General features: G+C 35.0%; 1 protein-coding gene across 3 annotated transcripts in view; it reads right to left on the bottom strand.

Moving 5' to 3' along the window:
• The window catches only part of DCN (decorin), a 42,292-nt gene that overhangs the window by 12,412 nt on the left and 9,675 nt on the right, over nucleotides 1-20,205 (bottom strand). For all 3 annotated transcript variants that reach the window (XM_081312035.1, XM_081312034.1, XM_081312033.1), the window contains exons 3-5: nucleotides 12,907-13,019; nucleotides 7,413-7,626; nucleotides 6,528-6,641 (exon numbers count right to left, since the gene is read on the bottom strand). In XM_081312035.1, the coding sequence (XP_081168161.1) occupies nucleotides 6,528-6,641; nucleotides 7,413-7,626; nucleotides 12,907-13,019 (441 nt within the window). The remainder of the gene's footprint in view (nucleotides 1-6,527; nucleotides 6,642-7,412; nucleotides 7,627-12,906; nucleotides 13,020-20,205) is intronic.

The following is a 20,205-nucleotide window of genomic DNA, read 5'->3' on the forward strand; positions in this document are numbered from 1 at the left end:
GACCTAATTTTATTTCCTATTTCATTTTAATTTTTTCTCTCCCTTTTCCCTCTCTCTCTCCCCTTCCAAGTTTTACTGCTCTTCCCATTCTCCTCTATGCTATCTATCTCCCTCTCCTTCTTTCTTTTCAAGAGCACCTACCTTCCCCTTCCTCCCAACTTTCATCCCAAGCATTACATCCTCCATTTCGCGTAACTGTCTAAATACAAATAGGTGTGCGCCCTCCCCCCGCGCCTGCAAGGTAGTCGGACCTGCAACCCACAAGCAGGTCAGGCCCAGCAACCTGGGAGTGGCAGAGCCGCCCCACGCGCCTGCAAGGTAGGCGCACCTGCTACCAACCAGCAGAACAGGCCCAGCGGCCTGCCGATGTGGTAGGCACAGTGCCCCAATTGGAGGAGGAGCAAAGCCCCTGCCCGCGCCTGCGCGGGAGACTTTGCAACTATACAAGAGTAATACAAATATATAGGGGGAAAATTCAATAACACAACAGTCTCAGTAAGCAGAAAGAAACGCGAACAGTATGAAGACACAAGGAAAGAAAGGACCACAAGCAATGCAGGTCAACTCAACGTTAGAAGAGGTAATATCTGCAGCAGATGGAATGTCAGATAAAGAATTCAGGAGATACATGCTTCAGATGATCTGGAGTCTCAAGGAAGACATTAGACAGCAAAATCAGACAATGAAAGATCTCTTCAACAATGAAATACATAAACAAATCCAGGAAGCAAAAGATCAACTATACAGGGAGATAGAGAGGGACACTACAGAAATCCTAGAAAGGCAGGAAGCAATAAACCAACTTAAAAACTCAATTGAGAATACTACCAGCAGAGTAGAACACTTAGAAGATAGAACATCAGACAATGAAGACAAAGTATTTCAACTTGAGAAGAACATAGACAGCTCAGCAAGACTGTTAAGAAACCATGAGCAGAACATCCAAGAAATATGGGATAACATTAAAAGACCAAACTTAAGAGTCATTGGGATACAGGAAGGCACAGAGCTCCAAACCAAAGGAATGAGCAATCTATTCAATGAAATAATTTGAGAAAACTTCCCAGACTTGAAGAACGAGACAGAATCCCAAATCCTAGAAGCCTACAGGACACTGAATGTGCATAATCATAAGAGATCCACACCTAGACACATTATAATGAAGATGCCCAACATACAGAATAAGGAGAGAATTTTAAAAGCTACAAGAGAAAGGAAGCAGATTACATTTAGGGGTAAACCAATCAGGATAACAGCTGATCTCTCAACACAGACTTTGAAAGCTAGAAGATCCTGGAATAACATACTTCAAACACTGAAAGAAAATGGGTTCCAACCAAGAATTGTGTATCCAGCAAAATTAAGCTTCAAGATGGAAGATGAAATTAAAACCTTCCATGATAAACAAAAGTTAAAAGAATTTGCAGCTAGAAAACCATCTCTCCAAAAAATTCTCAGCAAAACATTACAGGAAGAGGAAATGGAAAATAACAATGAAAACCAACAGTGGGAGGTAGGACAGTAAAGGGGGGAAAATAATCAAAGAGGAAAACAAACCATATTCAGTAACATAAATAAACAAATATGGCTGGAAGGATAACCCATATCTCAATAATAACCCTAAATGTTAATGGCTTAAACTCACCAATTAAGAGACACAGGCTAGTAGAATGGATCACAAAACATGACCCAACAATATGCTGCCTACAGGAGACGCATTTGATAGGAAAAGACATACATAGACTGAAGGTGAAAGGGTGGGAAAAATCATATCACTCATATGGACTTTGGAAACAAGCAGGAGTGTCCATACTCATATCAAATAAAATAGATTTCAAGCCAAAGTTAATCAAAAGGGATAAAGAGGGACACTACATACTGCTCAAGGGAACCATACACCAACAAGACATAACAATCATAAATATATATGCCCCAAACAATGGTGCAGCTATGTTCATCAAACAAACTCTTCTCAAGTTCAAGAGTCTAATAGACAACCATACAATAATCATGGGAGACTTCAACAAACCTCTCTCACCACTGGACAGATCTTCCAAACAAAAGTTGAATAAGGAAACTATAGAACTCAATAACACAATTAACAACCTAGACTTAATTGACATATATAGAATATACCACCCAACATCAAGCAGTTACACTTTTTTCTCAGCAGCACATGGATCCTTCTCAAAAATAGATCATATATTATGTCACAGGGCAACTCTTGGACAATATAAAGGAGTAGAGATAATACCATGCATCTTATCTGACCATAATGGAATGAAACTGAAAATCAACGATAAAAGAAGGAAGGAAAAATCATGCATCACTTGGAGAATGAACAATAGGTTACTGAATGATCAATGGGTTATAGAAGACATTAAGGAGGAAATTAAAAAATTCTTAGAGATAAATGAAAACACAGACACAACATATCGGAATCTATGGGACACATTGAAAGCAGTTCTAAGAGGAAAATTCATTGCATGGAGTTCATTCCTTAAAAAAGAAAAAAACAACAAATAAATGATCTCATACTTCATCTCAAAATCCTAGAAAAAGAAGAGCAAAATAACAGCAAAAGAAGTAGAAGGCAAGAAATAATTAAAATCAGAGCTGAAATTAATGAAATCGAAACAAAAGAAACAATTGAAAAAATTGATAAAACTAAAAGTTGGTTCTTTGAAAAAATAAATAAGATCGACAGACCCTTAGCCATGATAACGAAGAGAAGAAGAGAGAGAACTCAAATTACTAGCATACAGGATGATAAAGGCAATATCACAACAGACACTTCAGAAATACAGAAGATAATCAGAAATTATTTTGAATCCTTATACTCCAATAAAATAGAAGATAGTGAAGGCATTGATAAATTTCTTAAGTCATATGATCTGCCCAGATTGAGACAGGAGGATATAGACAACCTAAACAGACCAATATCAATTGAGGAAATAGAAGAAACCATCAAAAGATTACCAACTAAGAAAAGCCCAGGACCGGACGGGTATACAGCAGAGTTTTACAAAACCTTTAAAGAGGAACTAATACCAATACTTTTCAAGCTATTTCAGGAAATAGAAAAAGAGGGAGAACTTCCAAATTCATTCTACGAGGCCAACATCACCCTGATTCCTAAACCAGACAAAGACACCTCAAAGAAAGAAAACTACACACCTATATCTCTAATGATCCTAGACGGAAAAATCCTCAATAAAATTCTGGCGAATCGGATACAAAATCATATCAAAAAAATTGTACACCATGATCAAGTAGGATTCATCCCTGGGATGCAAGGCTGGTTCAATATACGGAAATCAATAAATGTTATTCACCACATCAATAGACTTAAAAATAAGAACCATATCATCATCTCGATACATGCGGAAAAAGCATTCGACAAAGTACAGCATCCCTTTTTGTTCAAAACTCTCGAAAAAATAGGGATAACAGGAACATACCTCAACATTGTAAAAGCTATCTATGATAAGCCACAGGCCAGCATCATTCTGAATGGAGAAAAATTGAAGGCATTCCCTCTAAAATCTGGAACAAGACAGGGATGCCCTCTCTCACCACTTCTGTTCAACATAGTTCTCGAAACACTGGCCAGAGCAATTAGACAGACGAAAGAAATTAAAGGCATAAAAATTGGAAAAGAAGAACTTAAATTATCACTATTTGCAGATGACATGATTCTATACCTAGAAGACCAAAAAGGGTCTACAAAGAAACTACTAGAACTAATAAATGAATTCAGCAAAGTGGCAGGATATAAAATCAACACGCATAAATCAAAGGCATTTCTGTATATCAGCGACAAAACTTCTGAAACGGAAATGAGGAAAAACACTCCATTCACAATATCCTCAAAAAAAAAAATACTTGGGAATCAACCTAACAAAAGAGGTGAAAGATTTATACAATGAAAACTACAGAACCCTAAAGAGAGAAGTAGAAGAAGATCTTAGAAGATGGAAAAATATACCCTGTTCATGGATAGGCAGAACTAACATCATCAAAATGGCGATATTACCAAAAGTTCTCTATAGGTTTAATGCAATGCCAATCAAAATCCCAATGGCATTTCTTGTAGAAATAGATAAAGCAAACATGAAATTCATATGGAAAAATAAAAGACCCAGAATAGCAAAAACAATGCTAAGCAGGAAGTGTGAATCAGGTGGTATAGCGATACCAGACTTCAAACTATACTACAGAGCAATAGTAATAAAAACAGCATGGTATTGGTACCAAAACAGGTGGGTGGACCAATGGTATAGAATAGAGGACACAGAAACCAACCCACAAAACTACAACTTTCTTATATTTGATAAAGGGGCTAAAAGCATGCAATGGAGGAAGGACAGCATCTTCAACAAATGGTGCTGGGAAAACTGGAAATCCATATGCAACAAAATGAAACTGAATCCCTTTCTCTCGCCATGCACAAAAGTTAACTCAAAATGGATCAAGGAGCTTGATATCAAACCAGAGACAAGGCATCTGATAAAAAGTTGGCTACGACCTGCATACTGTGGGTTCGGGCTCCAAATTCCTCAATAGGACACCCATAGCACAAGAATTAATATCTAGAATCAACAAATGGGACTTGCTCAAACTAAAAAGTTTTTTCTCAGCAAAAGAAACAATAAGAGAGGTAAATAGGGGGCCTACATCATGGGAACAAATCTTTACTCCTCACACTTCAGATAGAGCCCTAATATCCAGAGTATATAAAGAACTCAAAAAATTAGACAATAAGATAACAAATAATCCAATCAACAAATGGGCCAACGACCTAAACAGACACTTCTCAGAGGAGGACATACAATCAATCAACAAGTACATGAAAAAATGCTCTCCATCGCTAGCAGAGAAATGCAAATCAAAACCACCCTAAGATATCATCTCACTCCAGTAAGATTGGCAGCCATTATGAAGTCAAAAAACAACAAGTGCTGGCAAGGATGTGGGGAAAAGGGTACACTTGTACATTGTTGGTGGGACTGCAAATTGGTGCAACCAATTTGGAAAGCAGTATGGAGATTTCTTGGAAAGCTGGGAATGGAACCACCATTTAATCCAGCTATTCCCCTTCTGGGTCTATTCCCTAAAGTCCTAAAAAACAGCATGCTACAGGGACACTGCTACATCGATGTTCATAGCAGTACAATTCACAATAGCAAGACTGTGGAAGCAACCTAGATGCCCTTCAATAGACGAACGGATAAAAAAAATGTGGCATTTATACACAATGGAGTATTACTCTGCATTAAAAAATGACAAAATTATAGAATTTGGAGGGAAATGGTTGGCATTAGAGCAGATTATGCTAAGTGAAGCTAGCCAATCCCTAAAAAACAAATGCCAAATGTCTTCTTTGATATAAGGAGAGTAACTAAGAACAGAGTAGGGAAGAAGAGCATGAGAAGATGACTAACATTGAACAGGGATGAGAGGTGGGAGGGACAGGGAGAGAGAAGGGAAATTGCTTGGAAATGGAAGGAGACCCTTAGGGTTATACAAAATTACATACAAGAGGAAGTGAGGGGAAAGGGAAAAATAATACAAGGGGGAGAAATGAATTACAGTAGAGGGGGTAGAGAGAGAAGAGGAGAGGGGAGGGGAGGGGAGGGGGGATAGTAGAGGATAGGAAAGGCAGCAGAATACAACAGAAATGAGTATGTCAATATGTAAATCAGTGGAAGTGTAACTGATGTGACTCTGCAATCTGTATACGGGGTAAAAATGGGAGTTCATAACCCACTTGAATCAAAGTGTGAAATATGATATATCAAGAACTATGTAATGTTTTGAACAACCAATAAAAAAATGCTCAAAAAAAATTAAAGTTTCTCTGAAAATTCAATAAAGTAAAATCTTGTACCTAGATCAAGAGAAAGGCATCTAATTGAGAAAGGCCCAGACCGAGGGGAAAACTTATAGAGGGGTGTTTGTGAGACTGAAACATCTAGAAAGCAGAAAAAATATGCAAATTATAGGCACTTATTTTGGAAGTTCTGTTCCTTTCCTGTCACAAAGCCTGGCTTATGTGCTTCTCCTAAGCATCCAGGAGCAGGATGAGCTTACTCTGACTGTGGGATGATTGCTGTTTATTTTTTGGTTGCTCAATGTAGATAGCATCTCCTATTCACCAGCCTGTCACCAATATTCTGTACATTGTCTAAGCCAAGTGAGGGTTGAAAACATTTTTTGAATAATAGGAGATAACATTAGTCCCTACTTATCTAAATGCCAGATTTTTTTCTGATTATCTATTTAATTTTAAAACAACCCATTCTGGTATATATTAATATTGTTCTCACTTTATGGATGAAGCAATTAATGAGCCTGGATAGTCTCAGAGTCACCCAGGCTCCACAGGACCGGTTTTAGGGATAGAGGATTTACCATAAATAAGGTTGGTCACTTGAGTCACAATTTAAGTGTCCACATCCACTTTTTTAAAATGTCAAATCCCTTGGACTTAGGTGTTTCAGAATGTGTGGGAGAGTTTCTATCACCTTGTGGGATGGAAGTTATGTTGGTGTCTGCGATGCGGATGTAGGAGAGCTTCTTCATTCCCTGGAAGGCTCCATTTTCAATTCCTGAGCTCTTCAGCGGGTTGGTGCCAAGTTCTACAAGTGTGAAAAGTGCAGGATTTTAGAGGGAATTTTAGGATATTATAAGTCAGAATAGTATCTCTTTCTGTCAGGCTTCTAGAAAGAAATTTGGGTTAATAACAATGGGAAAACAAAGGGGAAATAAAAGAGCATGTTCTTCAGAAGAATAGCAAAGTGGAATAAAACATTCCATTATGAAAACAAGCAAAAATCAAACAATAAAAACCAAAGACATATGAAACAAAAAAAGAATTGCAACCAAGTATCTAATGTTTTTTTTCAGAAAATGCTGACATTAAAAAAAGTGTTTATAGATCATACATTATGCTATTACTTTTCTAAGATACTTTAAAGTGTTGCTAAAAATATCTGAATCTATTTTTTTTGCAAATTGGTTATATAATTATATATATTTTGACCATCCTTCCAGCAAAATGTTATAACATAGTATTTAAAGCAAATGATTTATGAATGTTCAGGATATGGCAAATCCCTACACAAAAATGTTTCTAATTAAGCACTACTTCAGTCCATCCTGCACATTGAGCACACAGCAAGGTAACTTCAGTCTTAGATCTCCTCTACATCCTCAGATCCTCAAAATCAAGAAAGAAAAATGTTGTAAAGTACAAATTCAGTCCAATTTCCCCTGGCCCTGCTACTCTACACCATGTAGGTTTCAGGCACACAGGCTCCAGCTGCTCAACCTTCCTGCAGCTAAAGAATACTTGATATCTCTAAGGACCACCTGGTGCCTTGGTCTTCAAGTTTTAAGAATATCTGTACCTATGACAATCATCTCGTTCAATCCATTGAACACCGCTTTTCTCACTTTGGTGATCTCATTTTCATGGACACGAAGCTCCTGAAGGGATTTGGGCATTTTTTCTGGCAATTCCTTCAGTTGATTCTTGGACAGATAAAGTCTTTCCAACTTCACCAAAGGTGTAAATGCTCCAGGGCTTATTTTGCTAATTTTATTGTTGACAAGGATCAATGCCTATAGACAGAAAACAGAAACATTTTCTTAAGTTCCAAACTACCTTATATATAAGTATACACACACACACACACACACACACACACACACATATTTAACAAGTATGTAGTCTCTTCATTCCATTAATGGTACTTGAGGAGGATATCTGGAAAATTGCAAGAAATCTGAAAAATCAGCAAATATGATCATTTTATCTGTGTCTCTGTATGTCTACATAGATATGTATGTACATATACAATCTTTAAACCATAAATACTCCCCAAGATTGCACTTCCTAGTAACAGACATTCATGTCCCAGTCAAGTCTTCATCCTAAAGGTCCATTGTCATTGACTGTATCACAGAGTCTGCTGCAGACGGTGGTGCCATTTTACACTATCATCAACAATTGAAGAGACTGAAATTTTATTGTAGCCTCACAAAATTTGATCTCTTTTTAAAAAACTTTTGCCAAGTTAACATTAATTATGTTGTAGATCATTGCTTTATTTTGTCTTTTCTTGAAAAATTAAACTTCATTATGTTTACTTGCCAGGTATTGTTTATTTTTTCCTTAGGGAAGACATTTTCAGATCACAAAAGCTTCTTAATTTTTACAAATTGTAATATATTTTAATAATTGGTTTAGAACATAAATAAGTAGCCAATATAACATGAAGAAGCAAATTTTTTTCTTTTTTGTCTCTCTCTCTCTCTCTCTTCTTTTTACAATTAAAAGTCCTTATAAAACAATATATTTGGTGATTTTTGTATCTGAGTTCTCCTAATGCAAAAACTTATTTTTAATTAATTAGTGCTATATTTATAGTAATTTCTAAACATGGTTGTGGACACTTTATTCTGTCCCAATATTTGTTCTAACAGAGCCATACTGTGTTTATTGCTTTAAGTCACATTATGTGCTCTTATTAAAGAACTTGAGATAATTTTATGAAGGTCTAGGAAACATGAATTTTCAAATGCAGTACTCATGTTTTTGCATTAATGAGAATCCAGGGGTGGGGGAAAGTAACTGAGGTAATAGAATGGTAAAATTTCAATCACAGGGCTGGATTGTAGCTCAGAGGTACATTACTTGCATAACACATGTGAAGCACTGAGTTTGATTCTCAGCATCACATAAAAATAAATAAATAAACAAAATGAAGCTATTGTGTCCATCTAAAACTAAAAAGTATATACATAAAAAATTTCAGTCCCAGAAATGCAAGAATCTATTCTGAAAGCAGTGGCTTTCAGAAGTATATCCTCATGTTATTCACATTATTTTATGAATTAAAACTTATTATGAGTAACATAGTCTTTTAATTAATCCAAAGATACATTGGTTGATTAATACAAAATTCTAAAAGTTTCCAATGTATATTACAGAAAGTTAAAAGCATTCATGGGGGTTAAGTAATATAAAATTGAAATTAATAGGCAAATGCTATGGAAATCAGTACAAGTCAAAGCAGAGGAGCCGAGTGAGCAAAACTTATATTTATCAGACACACAGAATGGCAGAAGCTCAATGAGAAATACAAAGCATGAGAAATACAAAGCACATCTTTGACTACCATCCATAGAGAAAAATTCGGAAGGTTGATACAATCAAATGTATGCAATATGGTCTTAAAATCTGGTTTCTATTATGTTAAATGTTAAAGTCTGACTTTTAATATCATCCTTGTGCAGGGCTTACACTGTACTAGATATTGTAAGGTTACTATCATATTTATTGGCAATTTTTAATGAACATGCTCAAGAGAAGAATAATCCTGGTATTCTAAACTCAAGTTCTGTTTCTTAATCGCTAAGAATAGTTACAAATATTAAATATTTTCATATATCTACGTTACTAAGAAGAGCAGCTAGTATATAGAAACTGCTGACAAGTTTTTGTTTGTTGGCAATTTTTTGTTGATTTTTAATTTAAAAAACACCTTCTTTACCAGATATATTAAATTTTAATTCAAAAGAAATACTTTGTTAGTATTGCCACACTTTATCTCCATTATTTTAAAGAAAGATGATATAGTTTTCTACTCTAAGTATAAAAGTACTAATATGCAACAAGTATTACTCATATTAAGCCACAGCATTGCAAATGGATATAATTATTGGAGAATAAAGAATTTTTTTCCAGTTGAATCCTTTCTATTTTAAACCTTGCTTATTTTTCATTGCCCTCCTTCCCTCCCATTCAAGTGTACCTTTCCTAGCTGAAATTATGATGTTTGTTTGGATAATAACAAGGATGGTAAAGATCAGGAATGAAAGAGTAAGATAAAAATAGCTGTTTGACATCCTCTGAAAGGTTAGAAGCTCTAATAAGCTCTCTGTCTCTTCCAATGTGCACTTTGAAGTAGAAAGAAGGGGATTGCCAAGGTAATGGTTGCCTGAAAGCACACTTAGAAGGAGACTTAGGGAAAGAAAGAACACATTGTTACCAATACTGGATTTAAAGAAACGTCACAGAAATTTAGATGTCCCTTATTGAACAGCTTTAAAAAACTATTTGGCATATATTTAAATATGAAGTTAAGATTAGAGTAAGATAATTTTTCTTCCTTAAAAAAAGTAGCTTTAGGTTAACCTTAGCAAATAAAGATTTTTACATACTTTAGTTCACTGAAATTAATGATATTCGTTCTTTATTATCACCTCTTTAAACGTATTCCAAATAATCACTGACAACCTTGCTAGTTTCGGCATGCCCTCACTCCCAGTGAAATCTTAAGGTGAAGGCAGAGAGCAGGTGAGCAGCTCGGGACCCACCTACTACCTGTGGAAACAGAACCCAGCAGCCCAGCTGTGGAATCTCTTGTTCAGGCCTAGTCCTGCACTATCTCAGAGCCCACATCCATACCTCTATTTTATCACCTACTGCTTTTTGTCTTCTGCCTTTGCTTTTCTCTTATAGAAAAAAATGTCCTCTTTTCTCTACCTTTCCAATTTCTGCTCATCTTCTAAATCCCCATTATCCCATATTCTCCTAATACTCTACCTGATATTCTGATATAATGATGATGACTGATTTTTCTGTTACTTTGTGCTATTAATACTCAATACTTATAACGGCTTATAGTATTGAACATAATAAATTGACCATGGATATTTTATTATGTGCTATTTTCAAAAAAAATATTACATGTACAATCTTAAAAGTTTTATGGAAAAAAAATGTACTTCCTTTAAAAATCGGGTACATGTTCTCCTGATGGTTAAATGGTACTCTTTTCCCTCCAGGGCTTTTAGAACATCCATAGCTAAAATTTATGTTAATTTCATTAAGTATACAGTTGCCATTTTTACTATTTTATATTTCATTATCCCCTGTATCTATATTTCTTATTTCTAATACATAGCAATCAAATGACGTATTGTATATTTATATTTTATTATAAGTTGACTATTTTTACTACATAGCCTTTCTATAATGACAAGAAGAAATAGATGTGAAATTAGAGTTCACCAAGTTTATGATTTTAAGCTTAAGAATGTATTTCTATAGCATTAATTATAAAAAAATGAACTCTTTGTCACCATATACAGATATCATATAACAATTTTCCAAAAATTCTAACAATTTTCATTGCATTTCTTTTTTAAAATTTTTTAAAAAAAATTTTGGTACCAGATGTTGAACCTAGGGGTGCTTAACCACGGATTCATATCTTCAGCCCTTTTTTAAATTTTTTAATATGAGACAGGATCATACTAAGTTACTTATGAACTTTCGAAGGTACTAAGCCTGGCTTTGAACTTGTGATCCTCCTGCCTCCTCCTCCAGAGTCACTAGCATACAGGCATGTGCTGCCACACACAGCTTCATTGCATTTCTAATGTTGAACAAAAATCTGCTTCCCTGGAATTTCCAGTCACTAGGATAATTCTGTCATTTTGTAGTATAGCAGCAAGTAAATATAATTCCTCTTCTCCAACACAGCCTTTCAAAGTTCACTGGTGGCCCTTTTAAATTCAGTTTAGAGATCATATCCATCAATTGTGCCCATGTGATGTCCAGTCTCCTCATTCCCATAAGACCTGCCTTCCCTGGATGCTCTTAATTGCCATTCTTTGCCAAGAAAAAAACCACTGCTCCAGGAATAGCCAAACAGTGGAACACACATAGTGAGATTTCCACAGTATATCTTTTGAACATTGATATTTGGCTTATTTATTCTAAATGTACACTGAGATGTTGAGCATACTCATTGCATAGGTAGGGAGCTGGACTAGATAACAAATTTCATAGTACTCTCTATAAAGAGACCATGGATTTACTCTTACACAAGGCTGCCTTAGAGGTGTATCCCTATTGTCCATTTACAGCATATTGTCTTCCATCTACAACTATATTCTTTGTTCTTTCCCGCCCTTCTCCGTGTCTTAGGACACTGATCTCTCTATAGGGACGATACCAACCCAGTGCTCTCCACATATGGCCTCCAAATAAGTTCAGCCAATGGAGACATTGGCAGGAAATAAAAGAACAGGACTATAGCTACTCAGTTCTCTCATGGGGAACTAATACAAGTTCCTTGAAGTCTTGTGGAGCTGGGTGCTTCGCAAAGCCTTGTTGTTTCCCATACCTCTTTGCAAACCATTCTTTCTGTAAAGTCTCCTGCAGGAAGTCCTTTTGAGAATGCTGTTTTGTTTTGTTGTTTTTTGTTTTCTGAGGGGATCCTGAGCAGTAGACTAGACATCATAATGGAATATAGATAAGTGAAAATCTTAATCAAAACACAGCTCAGGATGCAGCATGCATGATTCTGAATACAACCCTATCTATAGGTGAATGTATGTGTACATACACATATGATTATATTTACTAGATAAAATACTAATGATTATTGCTTTTTCTGTTGGTCCAGTCTTTGAGAATTTACAAGGTTATTCTCACTTCTCTTAGAAAAATGAATGAATGAAAGGAAAAAAAGAAATAAAATACAAAAATCAATTTATATTGCATTTTGTTCTACTATTTAAGTACAGTCTAATTGAGAAAATACATATATTTACTCATGAAAACTTGTGAGGGGATTAAGATATAAAGTGATAGATATAAATTAAATACTAAAAATGTATAAATATACAGAGGAACATTTGATGATTTTTTGTTGAATAATTAACATGCTGCTCTACTCCCCCACCACTACCAAGAAGAGAATTTAATAAACATGTGGTTGGGTGCTGATTTATTATCATAAATGGTTTTGACCTTACATAGTTTTTGTTTGGAAAAAATACTTTGAGGCATACCACTTTATCACTAAAAAATCAAATTGCTCTTACATGAAGGTCCTTCAGGTTCTTAAAGTCGTCATTTTTGATTTCCGTTATTTTGTTGTTTTGCAGATCTAGCAGTGTTGTGTCAGGTGGAAGATCACTGGGCACTTTGTCTAGACCTAGCATAGGAATAAAAGGAGTGTGTAGTCAGTAAAAGGGGACACATAGCTATAGAATCACAAAAAAAAAAAAAACATAGATTTATACAGAAACCAATGTTGCCATGATAGTTTTACCAGCAAACTATTTTTCTTCTAAGAATTACATCATTTATAGTTTAAAAGGTTTGTTTTATCCTCTAACCAAGTCAAACAATTTTATTTCCTAGTAATAAGCAGAACATGATATTCTCCCTGCGTATTTACTTTTATGCAAAGGGGAAATTTTGTATTTCCTTAGGGTGCGGCTCAAATCTTTCAGTGTACACTGTTTTTTACTACATTTGTTTGGTAGGAGTGAAGTATAAATCTATATATTTCTAAATAAACACCCTGTCAATAAGAACATACTTTAGTCATATCATCAACTGTAAAGCTTTTATTGATAATTTAACACTGTCATAGAGCTACGCTTTAACTTAAATTATATAAATATGTAATCAATGTGTGTTGACTACATGAAAAATGTTAATCCAACAACTTGAAAACTTTTCACGCTTTTGGAGATCAATTCTTTCAGTTTTAACTGTAATACCAGAACAATATTAGTTTTAGTTGAAATCTTATGATCAATCAATATTAGGCTAATTAGAATAAAATGAAATAAATTTGATAGTATAACTTCTCTAAAGGTAATGCTATAAAATTTTACTTTTGAACTTTACATTTAGGTCTAAATGAGTTATTTTTGTTAGTTTACAAATATAAATGTATTGAGTAAGCAATTTGTCCATGGTATTAAAAAATTTCACTAGTCACTAAAACAATTTTATTCAAAATGTATGCCACCTTGAGTAAAGGGAATGAAAGCTAATGGAAAATTATTAAATGAGGCCTTTGGTCTTCCTTTGGCTTTTTTCTTATCGATGTGGGATGCTAAATATAAATTTGACATTCTATTAACTCAATGTGGTTATTTCTATATTTTAAGATTGCATAACGTAAATCTGGAATACTTTTTAGTCTTTGACAGAAGCAATCTTCCATCATATCTGTAACTTGAAGTGCTGAAGAACATGTCTTCATTCATTCAACAGCATGTGGTTGAGTACCTCCTAGGAACCATCAACTTGCTAGCAGCTGAATATAAAGTAGGAATAAATTAGAAATTATCCATGTTGCATGGAAAACATAACTTAATCCAAATTTTTCAATTAAAAATCAAATTATAATGAGGCAGAATAACTCCTATGTTTGGAAAATTCCTTTCCGATTTTGAGTTTTAATTAGAATACATTCATAAACCATTATGGTAGACATACTTCAACTATCCTCATTGCTTTTCATGGAAATGACTTAAAATACATCTAAAGTCACGTATTTATGAGTTTTTTTTCCAAATAATTTTTGTTCATGATATCATTGTTTTGTTAGTGGAAAAAATAATCTTGTCCCTAATCCAGTGACCACTCTCTTCATAAATTGCAATATCAAAATTCATGTGATTCTGAACTTACATCAATATGCCATGTAAATACAGAACTTGCTACAGAAACAGTTCCCATAGAAATAGCAAGAGTGAAGTGTTTTCCATCATAAACAGTGAACCACCAGAACAGCTACCTCGTAGGAGGATATTTAATGGCATTATGCAGTCATAATCCCTGCCATTTTCAGAATGTCAATTTACTAATTACATGCAATTAGAGGTGGGAGACTTCTGCCAAATCTTTGATAATTAGTTGTTATCCAACCAAGAAAAGATATAATTTCCTTTAATTTCAAATAAAGATATAAAGTTACTGCCCACATATTATTTCTTGGGCATTTTTGGGGAGTCAAAAATAAGCCTTAATTTTCATTATTTTTACTTTATCCACATCGTTGCACTTGAATTCTGGTTACACTTAACATTTGTTCAGATTCAAACTGCAAAGATAGTGTTAGATGTAGAGGAAGAGATTGATATATCCGAGTGACTAGCAATTTTTATTATGTTGTTTTCTCAGAATGTTTTAATAAAAGAAATTGCTTGAGATTAATTATAATGCTTTATTTCCGAAGATTTAGCATTAAAAAATGCCTTCTTCAGCCTTGTGATTCTTACTGCTAAGTTCCTGTAGAGCTATTTTAATGTATGAATCACTCATAAATTCATGTCCTTTTGAGATAATTCATATATGAATGTTTTATTATTAATACTTTATATTTCTGAGGCTTTAATAATTATTCAAAAAAATACAATGTTATTTCATTTTCTTCCAAACAGCCCAATGTGACAGGTAAGGCAATATGATACATTCCTTTGTCCAGATGATTTTCAGACAAGGTTTAATGACAAGAGAAAACTCATTTAGCTAAGAGTGACAAAGTGTGTTTAGAAGATTGCTCTCTTGGATTCCAACATGACATATACTTTCTCCTGTCAAATCTACATCCTCCAAAAGATATCACACCCAATATCATGTTATATTTTTAAAGACTCTAACAAGTGTTGCCTGGAATGTTCAAGAACTAAGGGCAGAATACCACGGGCAAAATACTACAGCTGAGTTTCTAGAATGTCACAAAGGGAAAATGTCAGGTAGTCTATGCATCCCAAATGTTCCAGCATGCACAACGAGGTTTCTATTGGCCTATATCAAAATAAGAAAAACAACAAGGGGAATCTGGTTAGTTTTAATATAAAGTACCTCCCGCAATTTATGAGAGTATTTCTTGCTACTACTTCCTTTTATTTATACACACCTTCTTTAAAAGAAACATTATGATAGTAGACATCAGGTTGTTGTTATTTTTTTTTTTTTAAAGAGAGAGTGAGAGAGGAGAGAGAGAGAGAGAGAATTTTTTTTTAAATATTTATTTATTTTTTTAGTTCTTGGCAGACACAACATCTTTGTTGGTATGTGGTGCTGAGGATCGAACCCGGGCCGCACGCATGCCAGGCGAGCGCGCTACCGCTTGAGCCACATCCCCAGCCCAGGTTGTTGTTATTTTGTTAGGCTTGATTTTGACCCTATTAATCAATGAAATTTTCAACATTCACAAATATTTAGTTGTCCCAGAAATCAGAAAAGTTTTGAGCTAACACATCCTCTTTTTTTCCCACAGGTAGAGAAAAAGAAACCCAGAAATGCCAGGTGGGTTAGTCAAGGTGCCTCATGGCTAAAGTAGCCCAAGAACCAAGATGGTTTGAGTTCTCACTCATGGAAAACTCCATCCAGGCATCTCTTCCTACTTCCATCTCACAGTGCTTTAAATCACCTCTTATTTCCTTCCCCACTCTATAAATACTCATCTCTACCACTTCAAATAACACTGATCCCCTGCTTCTAAAGCTTATGATGTACTGTCCTGTATTTTAGGATCTTGTGCTTGTTCTTTGTTTCTGCATGTTTGGGGTTAACTAAGACAAATGATCATTTTTCATCAGATGTCTCTACCTGTGGGAAAAAAAGAGGATGAATTACCTCAAAAGTTTCCTGATGTCCTCTAGCTGTTTGTACACAGGTGTCTTTCTGATTAATTTTGAAATACAGTCATAGGCAGGAAGTTTGTGAACATGTCTTTGAGATCCTTTCCACCATATTTTGTTACTAAATCTCTCCACATCCTACTTTTATTGTAGTTATTTTTTTCAGAAGTATTGGGATATAACTGGTTATAATTATCATAACTTTGTTTCTAATTCTCAAGTAAATGATATCATCAAATATGTCATTCACATTATCTGTACCAAAAAATCCCAATAAGTAATTAGGCCTTCACTAGCTGTTTCTGGTTAATTTAATTCCATATGATGGTGTAAATGCTGTACTTTTCAAATCTAAAAAATATCAGTCTTTATTTATCCATCTGTATTCAAAATTATCTGGTTTAAAATGACCTCAACCACTAACTAATGATGACCAGAACTCAAGTTTGCATCTCTAAACCTGTATATTTTCATCTGAAACCAACTGAGCCTAGGGTCAATTGGATAGAAATACATTTGAGCTAAATATTATTTTGATGATTAAAAGTTGCTCATTTGAACCCAAACTAATCTTCACCATGCAAAAAGCTATGTGGTATTCTATGGAACCCATTATTTTATCTTATTTTTTTAACCACTTAAATAAGCAAAGTTAACAAATACTGTCTTTAATTACATATAATTATATTAACTTCATATGATTTTCATAAAATCATTCCTACAGATATTGATGGATTTTTTTACAGTAATTCACAAAACAATAGAGAAAATAAGATATTAAGCATTTTAAAAATGATATAACAGTTAGCCAGGTAGAATAAGCTTCAAATAAGATGTTCTATAGTTTTAACAAAGTCCAGATAATATGACTGATTGCTTCTCATACAATCTTAAGTAGATGATGTTAGCTTAAAACTAATTTAAATATAATTTATTTAACTTCTTAAGCAGTTTGCAATTATAAGTAATGACCTTCATAGAGACAAGTAGTATCTATGGATCTTCTCTATTTAGTACTCTGTAGAGTAACTTATGCTCATGCTTCTCTTTAGAAACATGAAGATCTAAGCAAATGTGCGAAATAATAGTACTTTTGAAAGATTTCATTAATTATATTTCTTATCTTCATGTCCTTCTAATATAAAAACTCATCCCAAACCCCTTAAGAAGTGAAGTCCAATCCTCTCTCCTTTCCATTAAGACTAGGATGGACTTATGATGCCTCTGTGAACTTGTGGGATGCTGTAGAATGGTATTATGATATTTGAGGCTAGGTCAGAAAAGGTGGTACCCAGTTCATAGCTGCTACCTAGTTCACAGCTGCCCTCTAGTTCCTCTGAGATGCTTGCTCTGGGGGCAGCCAGAAGCCTGAAGAAAAATGTTTACTGCTAGACCACCATCTGGACAGATGAGTCACTCTGAAGACAACAGATTGAACAGTCCCTTGTGACTAGCGCCAATGCTCATCATAAGTCTAAAGGACATCATCCAGGTGGCCAGCCTAAGGCAAGCATTCCCATGATTCTGGTCCTATCTAATGCTTGACTGTAAACAGTGAGAAACCTCAAGTGAGAACACCCTTATTAGCCCTTCCCAAATATCTTGTTCCTCAAATTGTAAGCAAAATAAGATGATTTTTTTGAAGTTACCATGTTTGGGAATAAAATACTTCTGCAGCAATAGTAACAGGAATAAAGCGATTTCCTAAATTTAGTTTTCAACAAACTTTAATATAATTTTCATTTTTCTATTACAACACAGTTTTTTTTCCCCTAAGTTAACCTGAATTATTTTATTTGCTCTTACAAATTGTGTAAAATGAGTTTTGTCTTCTTTAAAATATGATTATTAAAGTAAATACAAATATACTAAGTTGTTAACAGAAAATCATTTCTGAATAAAGACTAGTAAGAAATGTACTACCTTTTTTTTTTCCCTTCTGGTAGTCCCAGTGATGAAGAGCACTGCTCTGCTGGTAAATGTCAGCAATCTGGTAAACATCACGTTGGACAAAGGCCAGGTTACCCTAAAACATCATGCTTTATTTCCTGCCACGTGGCAGGAGACCAAACTCTAGGATTTATACTTGTTGATTTATTTTTTATAATTCTGTCTTCAATTTAATAATTAGGATAGTGGTGATACACTTGCCTTAGTTTTTGTCAAATCACCAAAATAACATTCAGGTTCTCCAGTCCCAACAAAAAATGTTTTCTACTTCAGGCAAACATGTTTTCCTTTTTCCCATATTAAAAAACAAATGGTAATCGGACTGTGATAGCAGTTAGTCCAGGCTTCTGAAACAGAAAATTTTCTCTTTTATTTCTATTGCCTTTCCAAACAAACTTAAGGAAGGGTTAAGCTTCCTGGCTTTACAGTCATCCTCAAAAAGAAGAAGCCAGGGTGCACTGTACTTGTATGCTCTCTAATACCCAATCAACCATATTCCCTCTGGTGTCCAGTTTGGTAGCATCAAGAGTACTACTATAGAGTATTCACCCAAGCACCAAGCCGTGCATATGTTTATTGATTAATTGATTAATTACTTATTGATTTTTAAGAGCCCATCAAGTATATGACATTTTATTGTGCATAGAATGTTACAAATATAAATTATCACTACACTTCCCTTCTGCTGGAGAAAGCAGATCAATACAGAGGTAATTTAAAATATTGCATAATTCTATGCATGTATGTATAATCAATTGTTACAGAACAATCATAGACAGAATGAAAGCACAGAAGTAGACATGCAGGAGAAGTTGTCTCAAAGCAGTCTACAGAACAAATCCAGGGTAAATAAATCAGGAGTATTACAATGCAGTTGCTATGGGGCTTTCTCCTTTTACTGAGACTGGATTGCAAACTGGTTTAAATTCTTTATCCTCATTTTTTGAGGAAATATATAATCCTCTTGTAATTATTTTGAAGGGAAAAAGTTAAGATGACAGGGTCTCATGGTTTTCCTCTTTCATCCAGGGAATTGCTGTTCCAGCTAACCTATTTCCATCCTGTCCCCTGGAGCCAGGATGTTCTTCCAAAAGAGAATGCAACCCAGCTGGCGTCTAATGAAATGCCTTGATCCCACACAGCTGCCTTGCTCTCCCTCCTGGGGCCAAGAGGGAAACCAGGGCTGCATCAGTTCTCAGGCGGGTCAAGAAGGCAAACGCTTATCCAGTTGTTTTAGATTCCTCTCTTCCTCCTCACCATCTTTAACCCCTGAGTCAGGCATCTCAGCTCTCTGGGTAAGACCTGAGTGTAAATCTCGCTTTTTCTGAGGATTGTCCAGACTCACCCTCTGCCCAATGCTAATTTAGCAACCCAGTGGGCATACTCTGCACATCCTTCTTCCTATAGTGTGTTCTGAAGAAGCCCTTTTGATGCATCTGACAATCTGAATAAGGGACTCCCCCCTAACCCCCGCCACCCACATCCCTGATGCTATAAAGCTAGAAACTATGAAGGCAACAGGAGCTTCTAGCATCCTGGATTGACTTCAGGGGAGAAGTCTAATGGTTTATTGTTTCCTTTATAAGATCTGCTTTGGGCAAACTAGTCTCCCCAGACCAGCAACTGTGACATAATATATCCCAAGTGGTAACCACGGACAAAGTTTTCACCAGCATGAGCAGAGTCAGTTTTAAAAAGAAACTATGCAATTTTAACAATTCTATGGTTTCCCTGAGTTTTTTTTAAATGAAAATATCCTTTACATTAAGAGGAACATTTTAG

This window comes from Spermophilus citellus, assembly GCF_964194105.1.
Source record: "Spermophilus citellus genome assembly, chromosome: 10".
NCBI classification, from domain to species: Eukaryota; Metazoa; Chordata; class Mammalia; order Rodentia; family Sciuridae; genus Spermophilus; species Spermophilus citellus.